Genomic DNA, 13,112 nt, shown 5'->3' with positions numbered 1-13,112 from the left:
AACACATACAATTGCCCACCCACCCCAAATACTGGGTCACTAGCAAGGCTAAGGTTTGGACCAGCAAGAACGCCCTTGGTCCACAAAAATGCGCCACTATCAACCTTTGGGAACAGCCCACTAAATGCCCCAACCACCCACAGAAAGGTCCAGCATTTGGGAAGTTATTCCACTTGTCCAACATCTCTGATGTCATTTCACTCAGCACGAGACCTGAACTATAGACTTCATGCTGTGTTTGCGGTTCTATTGCCATCTATCGAGGACAACACAGTGATGTCAAGCAAATATCGTCGTAATGTCGCTCCATAACCAGAGGACACGATCATCTTTCGACGGAAAGTCAATGTCATTTTAAGACTTCGTCCGCAGAAATAAACTTTGCACGGGTTCCGCAATGTGTCATTTCCACAGATGCAGCTTCATAATAATAATAATTTATTATTTATACCCCACCCATCTGGCTGGGCCTCCCCAGCCACTCTGGGCGGCTTCCATAGAACGCAAAAATACAGTAAAATATCACACGTTAAAAACTTCCCTGAACAGGGCTGCCTTAAGATGTCTTCTGAATGTCAGGTAGTTGTTTATCGCTTTGACATCTGCTGGAAGGGCTTTCCACAGGGCGGGCGCCACTACCGAGAAGGCCCTCTGCCTGGTTCCCAGTAGCTTTGCCTCTCGCAATGAGGGAACCGCCAGAAGGCCCTCGGCACTGGACCTCAGCATCTGGGCAGAACAGGGGTGGAGACGCTCCTTCAGGTATACTGGACCGAGGCCGTTTAGGGCTTTAAAGGTCAGCACCAACACTTTGAATTGTGCTCGGAAACGTACTGGGAGCCAATGTAGGTCTTTCAAGACCGGTGTTATGTGGTCTCGGCGGCCGCCCCCAGTCACCAGTCTAGCTGCCGCATTCTGGATTAGTTGTAGTTTCCGAGTCACCTTCAAAGGTAGCCCCACGTAGAGTGCATTGCAGTAGTCCAAGCAAGAGATAACCAGAGCATGCACCACTCTGGTGAGACAGTCCGCAGGCAGATAGGGTCTCAGCCTACGTACCAGATGGAGATGGTAAACAGCTGCCCTGGACACAGATTTGACCTGTGCCTCCATGGGCAGCTGTGAGTCCAAAATGACTCCCAGGCTGCACACCTGGTCCTATACACATAAGCATGAGAGTGGGTGGGCTCACCTGTTCCGAGCAGGAGACTTCCCTGCTTCCTCCTGAACTGATCCAAGACGTGTCGATAAAGTGGAGGAGGAAGAGTCTGGGTGAATCAAGCTGCAAGTAAATGACACCGTTTTTAAGCAGCAATTAGCACCAAATTACTGCAATTAAAGCAAGCCATCGTTATTACGCTACAACTCAGTGAGTTCTCCCAGGACTTAAAAAGCAGCGGATTTATATTCTTTACAATTGTTCTTTGAAAGGAGAAATGTTTTCAAGTGCTTCCTTAAAAGCTACAGCAAGCAACAAGTTCTCAAATGCTGTGGAAGATTGCAATTCTGCAAGGGAGAGGCGGAACTAAGGATAAGAAAAACAAAGATTTAAAAGTACAGTCATACCTCGGCTCCTGAACACCTTGGGAGTTGAACGTTCCGGCTCCTGAAAGATCCAAACCCCTGATCAAAACATCTGACGGGGCTTCTGATTGGCTGCAGGAGCTTTCTGCAGCCAATCAGAAGCCACGCTTTGGAAGTTGAACGTTTCGCAAGTCGAACGGACTTCCAAAACAGATTCAATTTGACTTCCAAGGTACAACTATAACAAGATTCTTCTCTATGCATCACTGTTCCCCACTCCACATTATAATATCATTAGAATTTTGCAGTCGGGAATATGAGGTTTTAAAGTCTTTTTACAAATTTGAGTCTGAAAAGAATAGGGCAGGTTACATGTCCCAGTAATCCAGGGCTGTGAAATATTAAATCTGTTTGGTTGGCCACCCGGAATTGCTCTCAATTATTTCTGCAAGCTGAGTTTCTTTTGGTTAGGGATGTGGAAGGAGGTGCCACCTACATCAAAATGCCTTTCAGGAGAACAGAAGTTGTTTACAGTGCCAATGCTGCTAAGGAAAAGCAGTCTGTACATGCTCAGAGACATTCCTCTATAGTGAGAGTTCAGTTCCAGGAGTATGCTGGCTGGGGAATGCATACACCAATCTCTCAATGTTTCAACACTACTGAAAATAATTGTTTTCAACTCACAGACAGCAGAGGGTGCTGTATTCAAATTTAGAAAGTGAAAAAGAAACAAGGCAGGATTTATCCCTCACACCACAGGTCAGATGTTTTACTATAGTTTATCACTGATGAGCAACTTCAGTGTTTGCCTACAGATGTTGCTGGAGAGTTCTCTTAGTTGCAGCAGTTAATGTTAACATATTGCAACCCGATCCATCACAAGGAAGCCACAAAACCATGTCTCAACTGAACACCTTTACAGAATTCCGGCCTCATTAAAGCTGCCGGATTGCTAAAAGGACTCGGACCGAGAAGAGCAGTCTAAATTCACTTTGAGATTTACAAAATATGCAACTCTTCCTTTCAGATTCAAGCTAGGATAGTCCGGGCGCTCAAAGCCTGTCCAATCATGCAACTTTTTTCATCAACATCCATCAGACTTATTGAAAGATCCCCAAGCAGCTTACATTTAAAAACATATACAGTGGTACCCCGCAAGACGAATGCCTCGCAAGACGAAAAACTCGCTAGACGAAAGAGTTTTCCGTTTTTTGAGGTGCTTCGCAGGACGAATTTCCCTATGGGCTTGCTTCGCAAGACAAAACGTCTTGCGAGTTCTTGCGAGTTTGTTTCCTTTTTCTTAAAGCCGCTAAGCCGTTAATAGCCGCTAAGCCGCTAATAGCCGTGCTTCGCAAGACGAAAAAAACGCAAGACGAAGAGACTCGCGGAACGGATTAATTTCGTCTTGCGAGGCACCACTGTACGTAAATACACCTTAGGGTTTTTTCAAAAAATCATAAAAACTGATAACTGATAGAACCTTGAGGGGGTAGAAACTCTCTCCTGTGCCAATGAAACCACCAGATTGTGCTTATTTCCATCGTGGCAGATCCAGGAGCAGAGGGCCTGACCCAAAGGTCCCCTTTGCAACAGTTCTCCCCACCCCCTTGCTCACATGGGATGAGGAACCATAGAACTGTAGAGTTGGAAGAGACCACGAGAGTCATCTAGTCCAACCCTTGCGTTACAGGAATACTTTTGCCCAACTGAACTCAAACCCATAACCCGGAGATCATGCTCTGCCAACTGAGCTATGCATGTGGAAGCCAAACACACAACACCATAAGCTGCTTTAAGAAACAACTGAGCCAACAAGCCTGCGGCGGGAATGACATTTCCTTCCTTGCCCCACATACCCAGGGAGAAAAATGGGCGGGGGGCGGGGGGCGGGGGACTCCCTCCTACTTGGGTCTGCTGCTTGACTGCAGCATGCATGTGGACCCAGAAGCAGACAGGGTTTTATTAAATTGTTGTAGTAGTAACCAAGCTGAAGATATGTGTAAATGAATTAATGGCATGTTCTCTGCCCACTTCCACCTGTCCCCTTCCGATGTTGTTTCCTTGTGTCTATCATAAGATTGGAAGCCCTTTGGGGTCGGAAGAGGAAAGTATCTCAGTGGCACCTTGCAGACTACAGTAATACCTCGGGTTGAATGTGCTTCGGGTTGAGCGAGTTCGAGTTGCGCTCAGCAGCAACCCGGAAGTAACGGAGCGTGTTAATTCCGGGTTTCGCCACATGCGCAGATGCTCAAAATGATGTCACGCGCATGCGCAGAAGCGGCAAAACACGACCAGCGCAAACGCGCCGTCGCGGCTTACGTTGCGTTCAGGATGCAAACGGGGCTCCGGAACGGATCCCGTTCGCATCCCAAGGTACCACTGTAATGGTTTTATTGTGGCATCTGGTTTTGCAGACATTTGATGAAGTGAAGAAAAAGAATAAGAGGAGTTTGGATTTGATATCCCGCTTTATCACTACCTGAAGGAGTCTCAAAGCAGCTAACAATCTCCTCTCCCTTCCTCCCCCACAACAAACACTCTGTGAGGTGAGTGGGGCTGAGAGACTTCAGAGAAGTGTGACTGGCCCAAGGTCACCCAGCAGCTGCGTGTGGAGGAGCGGAGACGCAAACCCGGTTCACCAGATTACGAGTCCACCGCTCCTAACCACTACACACACCACAATTAATGTTTAAGTGAGAGACTGCATCTGCTGGGAGAGACAGACAAAATAGAAGGCTTTAACAACCTAACTGCCCCAGTTGTGTATCTTTTGCAGAACTCTTATTCTCTCTCACACACAAAGTTATTCAGATACACAAACAAGGCTCTGCTCTGTCTTGCTAATGTTAAGGTTCCAGGAACAAAAATTATGGCGAGAAGACAATATGGCAAAGTCAGTTAAGCCATTCCGCTATTGACGGAAGCCATGGCTTATCAAAACCTGATGTGCAAAATCAACACAATACCATAGCAACAGCCAGTGTGATTGGACCACTGCATTCAAGCAGAATACTGCAGACAAATTGTGTGGCTGGATGGACAAAAGATATTCCAAACACTTAAACCTAAGTGGATTCCCCGCCAAACCAGATATATTGATACCTTTGCCAGGTAAGGTCTTCTTCGAGGAATATGTTGCGGCTGGCTTTCCTGCTGCCAACCGGAGTCCGCGGTTCCCCAGGATCCAGTACCGACACACAGTTGGCAGAGTCAGACAGAGCATTCAAGTCTTCCCCGATGGAGTTACTCTCTGCGGAGTGAGCGTAGCTTAAGGCTATCTTACGGCAGTAAGTGCAAGCTCGGAGGTCACCTGTCGATAAACAAGAAAGATTGAACAGCCTTGAACAGCAGGGAAACTAAGGATCCGAAAGAAAGTCTACTTTCTGAGATTGTTTTTCTTGCCAGGCTTTTCTACGATTTGAGAAGCTGTGAGTTGAAAGGAGCTCCCTCCTCCGGGAAGAATTCACTGTACGTGAGGCTTCTTGCGCGAGCAGCCACTGCTTCCAAAAAGCACTCCCCCCCCCCCCGCCTCCCCATCAGGTGATCGGGAAGGAAGAAAAGCAGTTTCTTTGGCGAAGCGCTTCAGACATTGCCTCCTCGCTCCCGTTTCAGCCTCAAAGGCTCTAACAGAAAAGGGGGGCGTGTGCTGTCTGAAAGCCTTTTACAAACAGCAAAAGAGCTTTCAAGCAGCATTGCCCTTTGAAGTCCCAACAACTGGGACTTCAAAGCACACCATCACCTGACACCATCATGACATCACGCCCCACCCACCTGTCAAGTTTGGCCTGCCAGGAAGTGGGGTGATAACAATATAGCCCACCAGCCAGAAAAATTACTGGCAGGCTGTGTGTTAAACCACAGAGCCTAGGACTTGCCGATCGGAAGGTCGGTGGTTCGAATCCCCGCAACGGGGTGAGCTCCCGTTGCTCGGTCCCTGCTCCTGCCAACCTAGCAGTTCGAAAGCACCTCAAAGTGCAAGTAGATAAATAGGTACCGCTCCGGCGGGAAGGTAAACGGCATTTCCGTGCGCTGCTCTGGTTTGCCAGAAGCGGCTTAGTCATGCTGGCCACATGACCCGGAAGCTGTACGCCGGCTCCCTTGGCCAATAAAACGAGATGAGCGCTGCAACCCCAGAGTTATCTGCGACTGGACCTAATGGTCAGGGGTCCCTTCACCTCACTGATTCCTGTGCACAATACATAACTAAAGCAGGACAAATTCCTTCCTTGATCTTAAGGAGCAGTGATTTCAACTACAGAAGCTCATTGACCTGGCTTTCCCACAGCTGTTGCCACAGATTCTTCAGTTTGGGCATAAAAATGGGGAGCAAAGCCTCCTGGTGGGACTTCTTCATGCTTAAAAGCAAGATGGGCTGCCATCCTGGTGCAGTAACCCCAGAAACATCACAAGAAGCTATAGTGTGATTTTTTGAAAGAAAGGGAAGGCAGATCACAAAGGAATAATGTGTGTATGAGGAAGTCTTCCTTCGCCTTATGCCACTGCACTGCTCAAGGTGCCATCCCTCATGCTGTGAAGTCAACTGCATCCCCACCAAAATAACTGCATAATGTACATTTATGAATGCAAGGGAGCAAATTCTTTCAGAGGCAGGTATAAAGCAGGGAAAGACCTGCAAACACAACTAACAGGAGCCCATCATAGCACACTTCCCATGTGGAAAGGCTCCATGCTCAGCCCTTAAACAAAGGCAACTTTCTCCCCTCCCCTAAAAAGGCTGAGACTTTGAACGCTTCATGCCTTACCTGTGTAACCCATGAATTTCCCAGGGATTTCCTGGTTGCAGCAGCGGCTGCAGAAAATCTGCCCGCACAGCCGGCAGTGGTGCCTGCGGCGAAAGGTGGTGAATTTCTCACTGCAATCATAGCACTCCTTGCACTGGCTGTCTGGCATCCAGTATTGCTTCAGATCACTGTCCTGGGGAGGGAATTAAGTATTTAGCCTGGTCACAACACAAGGCAACAGATTTATGTAGGATATTTCAATCTCCGAAGCTAAAACAATACCATGGGAAGTCACAAGGCCATGATGAGATTACATTTTCTCAGTAACTGGCTAATTAGATTTCCCAGGGCAAGTCCTTCTTAGACACATTGCCCGATAGCACAGTCTCTAGATTACCAAGTAAAAGTTTAAGTCCAGTAGACAATGGCCCAGCCGTTCAACAAGTTCTGATCATACTCAGGCAATTCCTCCAGAGCATCCTAGCAGAAATATGTAATGTTAAAGGCATTAAGCAGGGGACTCCTCCCTCCATTCAACCGAACCTTTAAAAGGCAGCCTTCTTCTTTAATATGCAGGCATGGTTTATTCAAGCCAAAATAATTTTCCAGGTGTTATTATTAAAGCTATACAATTTGATCCAGTAAAGGATTCCTACCATCTCAGGAAGACAAATTTTGCCTGTAAGCCAAGGGTGAGGATGCCCAGGGGCTTCAATCACTTGGTGACATCGGCTGATGGGGGGGGGGGAAGGGTTCAATCTGGCTGGTGAAGCAGAGAGCAGGACTAAGACCTCCATTCATCAGCTGATGAACAGAGAGTTTACTCCTGCTGGGTGGTGCTTCACCAGAGCATTTCCAGTGCAGGATACACTGGCAAAGCACACCCTCCCCCCCCCCAAGGGTTGACTCTGACAGGTGAGCAAGAACACCCACCGGCCAACTGACGTCAGATGATGGACAGGTGAGTGGCATCGCCCACCTGTCCAAGTTGGTGGAAAGATAATATATATGGACCACTAGGCCAAAAGGGTTTCTCAACCTTGTTTTAACCCCAATTTTATAAGAATCACATCTCATTAGGCTGAAAGCCTTAAATAAAAGCTCATTTTCATCTATATTAGTTTCATCCGGAAGTTGCTGAAATTAGTGAGGCTTAATCTTGCCTTAAGGGCTTGTGGGAACTTCTTGCAGCAGCGGGTAGTGCTGTTTCGATCTCTGTATTTACTCGAAGAACAAGACAGTCTTTGGTAAACACCAAACACGATGTGTGTTTCATAGCAGCTCCATCATATTAACACCTCTCCCTCCTCCTCAAGCGTTACCTGGCTTTTTCCTTCCATGATTTCCTTTAGACGTTTTAGAACAGTACTGAGGCTTCGAAGCTGAACAGCCGTTCGAGGATCATGACCGCCAAGGGAAGGTTCTTTTCTTCGATTGTCTGAGGACAAGAGAAATTAGTTACCATTTGAGATAGATGTTCTCTTTGTGTTGCCTATCAATGGACATCTCTTTAGAATGCAGAAGATATAACTTCAACTCTCTTAAACAGACACTGATGCAAACTTTTTACAGTAAATACTGACCAACTGGAGGAGCTTTTGCAGAGCCGAGTTGCTTCCTTGCATGAGAAACGGGCATTTTGCAATGATCCGAAAGGTATAAAATTTGGCATCCATCAAAACATGTTTCCTACATGGAAGTTCTAATAGTGCAGAATCTGAACCCACTTACTCAGAAGAAAGCCTGACTTACTTTAACAAAAAAGTAATTCCAAGAAAGCATAAGTTAGGAAAACAGCCCTCAGATTCAGCCATGAACCATTATTCTGTTAACGGTATGGCTGGCTTCCATGAGACCAGCAGGGATTTTTAAAAAGAAGTTCAGAAATATAGGTAGAGCTTCTCGGTTTATTTTGAGGATAAGTAACTTGAAAGAAACATATAAAAAACTTGCCTGTATTACATTCCTCAACATACACACCTTGAGGAATTAAAAACCAAATCTATGTATATGAATAAGCTTCCCTTTGTCACTTTCACTGCAACATTCATATTGAGGTATTTAGCAAAAAGTCCTCCTTACAGTATAATAGCATACACCACAAACGGAATACAGTACTATGAGTTTTGACCGTATTGTGTTTTTATCAACATTTGGAAATTTGTCCAAAAACAGATTTATAAAGCACACATCTTAACAAATTTACTGGATAATTTTTCAGTGGTTCACTACAACCCTCTGCTTCGGCTGCATGGTAATCCATAAAAATCACAGGAATTCACTGTTAGAAGTATTCATCAGGAGCTGCGAACAGTTACATGACCAAAGTACTAACTTGCATTCATTTTAGTAAGTCGAGCTTATTTTACATGCCCCTTTTCTATGTTTACTGAACTCAAAAGTAGCTTCACATACAACAATTTCATTCATACGAAACCCAACAGGTCAACGTTTGTGGATAAAACGCACGAAAACTACTCACCCACACCTTAAAAAGCGAAAGGTTTATACGATCTGAAGAGAAACCCACACTTTAGAAAGCTGCAATCCATTGCAAAGCAACATTTGCTAACTATAGAATAAAAGGGTGTGTACACTTTAGCAAAGTTTCTTAATACGAAGTTTCCCATTCTAACACGCTGGAAACAGTACGCGCCCCAGATTTGCTAACTGTGCTCCTTTCATGGCATTCCTTTTTAAACAGGTGCTTTGTAAAACCTTTTTAAAATAATAATAACATCAAGTTTCTCACCAAGCGCATCGCTCTCCATTGGACATGCATTTTAATTGGCGCTCCCTGGATGAAGAGAAACAAACATGGCTCCTTTTGTACGTACTGCTTTATATATCACTGATGTCAGCAGGAATGCTGGCAGCTCAGACCAGAAGCAATCAAGTTAACTGTTGCTGTGCAACAGCCAACCTCCCAGTTTCGGAGGGACGAGGAAACAGCTTGCCTTTGTAAGAACAGGACCTCTGAAACACTTTGCGGCTACGGGTCGTTTTCTAGCAAGTATCTAACTGCCTGGCAACACAATTCATTTTCTAAGGAAATTTGAGGCAAGGGGTTGTGGTATGGGATGGAGATGAGATGTTCTGCAATTGACCTTGACCATTTCTACCAGGTACTAAAATTTCTTAAAGTTATCTGCACCCTTTTCATGTTTCATAACGAATGGTACCTAACATCATCTTAGGTCCACTTCAAGCAACTCCCCACATGCATAATAATAATAATAATAATAATAATAATAATAATAATTTTTTATTTATACCCCGCCATTCCCGGTTCAGAAAACCGGGCTCAGGGCGGCTAACAACAAATTTAAAACACTTAATCGTAGAAGCAGCATAAAATACAGTATAAAAACATGAATAACAATAAAATTCAAAGTTCATCAATTAATTTGGCGTTAATCCTAATAAGCATTAGTCACCAGGGATAGCTGGCTGAATTATTCCTACTTGGGCCAGCAAGGAGGCCAGGGGAGAATTAGCTGTGGGGTCTCAGAGCAGGTAATCTTCATAAAAGGGGAGGGGGAGGGAAGAGAAGAGAAATAAAAGATCAGGCTGAATTCAAATTAAAGGCCAGGCGGAATAGCTCTGTCTTACAGGCCCGATGGAAGGTGGTTAAATCCTGAAGGGCCCTAGTCTCATGGGACAGAGCATTCCACCAGGTCGGAGCCATCACTGAAAAGGCCCTGGCCCTGGTGGAGGATAGTTTGACTTCCTTAGGGCCCGGGACCTCTAAACTATGGTTCTTCATGGACCTTAAGGTCCTCTGCGGGGTATACCAGGAGAGGCGGTCCCGTAAGTACGAGGGCCCTAAGCCACCATGTCTGCTTATTTAGTATCTACCTTGCCTACCTACACAGGCCATTTTTTATTCCCAGGGTGATCTGCAGAACTGGCTAAGAACAAGTGCAATATAAATGTCATCAAAATATAGTTAAAAGACCACCAACGTCACAATAGCAGCATTAAGCAGGGAGCAGTATTATATCTAAAGCACTTGGTCTTTGCCTGGCACTGTGGTACATGCCAGGACATGGGTGGCGCTGTAGTTAAAACCACTGAGCCTCTTGGGCTTCCCAATCGGAAGGTCGGCGGTTCGAATCCCTGCGACGGGGTGAACTCCCGTTGGCTCTGTCCCAGCACCTGCCAACCTAGCAGTTTGAAAGCCCGCAAGTGCAAGTAGATAAACAGGTACCGCTCTTGCGGGAAGGTAAACGGCATTTCTGTGCGCTGCTCTGCTTAGTCATGCTGGTCACATGACCCGGAAAAACTGTCTGCGGACAAACGCCAGCTTCTTCGGCCTGTAAAGCGAGATGAACGACACAACCCCAGTGTTGTCTGCGACTGGACTTAACTGTCAGTGGTCCTTTACCTTTTTTATGGTACATGCCAGGTGAACATCTCTGTAGAGAGCGTTCCACGACTGGGGTGTTATGGCACCAGCAGTGTGGTCCTCTAGGTCTGTCGACCACCTGCCTAACCTAATACAGTGCGGGAACCTGCAAGAGATTGCCCACTTAATATGCTAATCTGTGAGTTGGTGTATATGGAAATATGCAGTGCAACTGTTATGCATTAAGGTTTTTCCATATGTAGAAAACACAAGTGTGCATTTTGGTACACACATGTAGCAGTGGCTCTTTAACACATACACACAAAAGATTGTACAAATGGAGTTGTCCTTTACTGACATGATGTAGCAGCTCAAAATCTTTGCCTCATCTTTTACGCATGCTTTAATGAGTTTTCCCCAACCTGTTGCCCTTCAATTCTCATTACCCCTGATTATTTAGTTCATTTACAGGTTGGGAGTCCAAAACACCAGGAGGCTGAGGGAGACCACATACTCCAGATTTTTGTTCCTTTCCTTCTTGCTTGCATCCTCTGTATACAGAGTACCCCAAAAACATATATAAAAATGCTGAACTATAATAAGCAAGCCTACAAACATGATGGTGCTGGAGGAGACTCTTGAGAGTCCCATGGACTGCAAGAAGATCAAACCTATCCATTCTTAAGGAAATCAGCCCTGAGTGCTCACTGGAAGGACAGATCGTGAAGCTGAGGCTCCAATACTTTGGCCACCTCATGAGAAGAGAAGACTCCCTGGAAAAGACCATGATGTTGGGAAAGATGGAGGGCACAAGGAGAAGGGGATGACAGAGGATGAGATGGTTTGACAGTGTTGTTGAAGCTACCAACATGAGTTTGACCAAACTGTGGGAGCCAGTGGAAGACAGGAGTGCCTGGCATGCTCTGGTCCATGGGGTCACAAAGAGTCAGACACTACTAAACGACTAAACAACAACAACAAACATGATTGTGGAGGCACTTTTATAAAACAGATTGGTTTTTTTTAAAAAAAACACAATTAAGTGATGTTTAATTTTTTATGAAATAAATAAGAAAAAATAGGCCTCTCTCTCTCTCTCTCTCACACACACACACACACACACACACACACAACACAGATAAAAATCTGCTAATCATTAAATGAATTATGAGGAACTAGAACTCCTACCATTTTGTCTAATTTAATTAAAATCACTTGGCCATCCATGATAAACGCTTAAGTACCAGTATCAAATTTCTGTAGCTTCCCCATTCTGATTTTCCGTTTTCACAGAATACTTGTGCATGTGTAGTAATCCTGTTGATATTTAAAATGCTAACTCTGCAATTATACTTGGCGTTGAGGAGAATGAAAGCTGGGGGGTGGGGAGACCAGCTCAAATACACTGTTGCACTTACGCAATTTTTCCATTATGAACTCATAGAGCATGAAGGAATGCGCACTGTGCCCAAAACCAACAGTGCAGAGGCGCCAAGCCTCAAGCCTTGTTGCAATCTCTTACAAATCTGCTAAAATCAAGCATATGCATGAAAGGGTCCGTTCTGCCCCACCTCCCTACCCAACCATACAAAAAGCTTTAGTGTTAAGTAGCACAGGAATCATAACTCCTGCGTTAAGAGTTTGGGTGTAATCTTCGATACCTCTCTCTCTATGGAGGCGCAGATTACAGCTATAACAAAGGCAGCATTTTTTCATCTCCGCCAAGCTAAGCAGTTGGCTCCTTACCTCTCTCGCCCTGACCTAGCCACTGTGATCCATGCGATGGTCACCTCCAGACTGGATTATTGTAACTCGCTCTACGTGGGGCTACCCTTGAGACTGACCCAGAAACTCCAGCGGGTGCAGAATGCCGCGGCGAGACTCCTTACGGGGTCTTCGCTGCAAGATCACATTCATCCGGTGCTATACCAGCTGCACTGGCTCCCGGTGGAGTACAGGATCAGGTTTAAGGTGCTGGTTTAAACCTTTAAAGCCCTATACGGCCTAGGACCCTCGTACCTACGGGACCGCCTCTCCTGGTATGTCCCACAGAGGAACTTACGGTCTGCAAATAAAAACATCTTGAAGATCCCAGGCCACAGAGAGGTTAGGCTGGCCTCAACTAGAGCCAGGGCCTTTTCGGCCGTGGCTCCAATCTGGTGGAACGCTCTGTCACAAGAGACTAGGGCCCTGCGGGACTTGACATCTTTCCGCAGGGCCTGCAAGACAGAGCTGTTCCACCAGGCCTTTGGTCAGGGCGCAGCCTGACCCCCCTCCTCTGGCAATCTGCACAGAATTTTGCTTATTGGTTGCCATCAATTTGATTTTAATTAATTTTTATAATGAAATGTTTTTAGAATCATTGAATTATTTTGATTGTTGTTAGCCGCCCTGAGCCCAGCTTCGGCTGGGGAGGGCGGGATATAAATAAAATTTATTACTTATTATTATTATTTATTATTTGAACATTTCAAATCCCACCTGGGCATATCATCTACAGCTGT

General features: G+C 45.6%; 1 protein-coding gene across 6 annotated transcripts in view; it reads right to left on the bottom strand.

Moving 5' to 3' along the window:
* PIKFYVE (phosphoinositide kinase, FYVE-type zinc finger containing) overlaps nt 1–13,112 on the bottom strand; it is a 94,148-nt gene that overhangs the window by 65,179 nt on the left and 15,857 nt on the right. For all 6 annotated transcript variants that reach the window (XM_081851300.1, XM_081851302.1, XM_081851303.1 and 3 more), the window contains 4 exons: nt 7,583–7,698; nt 6,282–6,453; nt 4,621–4,828; nt 1,187–1,276 (listed from right to left, as the gene is read on the bottom strand). In XM_081851300.1, coding sequence (XP_081707426.1) covers nt 1,187–1,276; nt 4,621–4,828; nt 6,282–6,453; nt 7,583–7,698 — 586 coding nt within the window. The remainder of the gene's footprint in view (nt 1–1,186; nt 1,277–4,620; nt 4,829–6,281; nt 6,454–7,582; nt 7,699–13,112) is intronic.

This window comes from Podarcis erhardii (assembly GCF_964252035.2).
Source record: "Podarcis erhardii genome assembly, chromosome: 1".
Classification (NCBI taxonomy): domain Eukaryota; kingdom Metazoa; phylum Chordata; class Lepidosauria; order Squamata; family Lacertidae; genus Podarcis; species Podarcis erhardii.
Note: the sequence above shows the minus strand (reverse complement) of the source record. Positions and strands in the feature narration are given on the sequence as shown.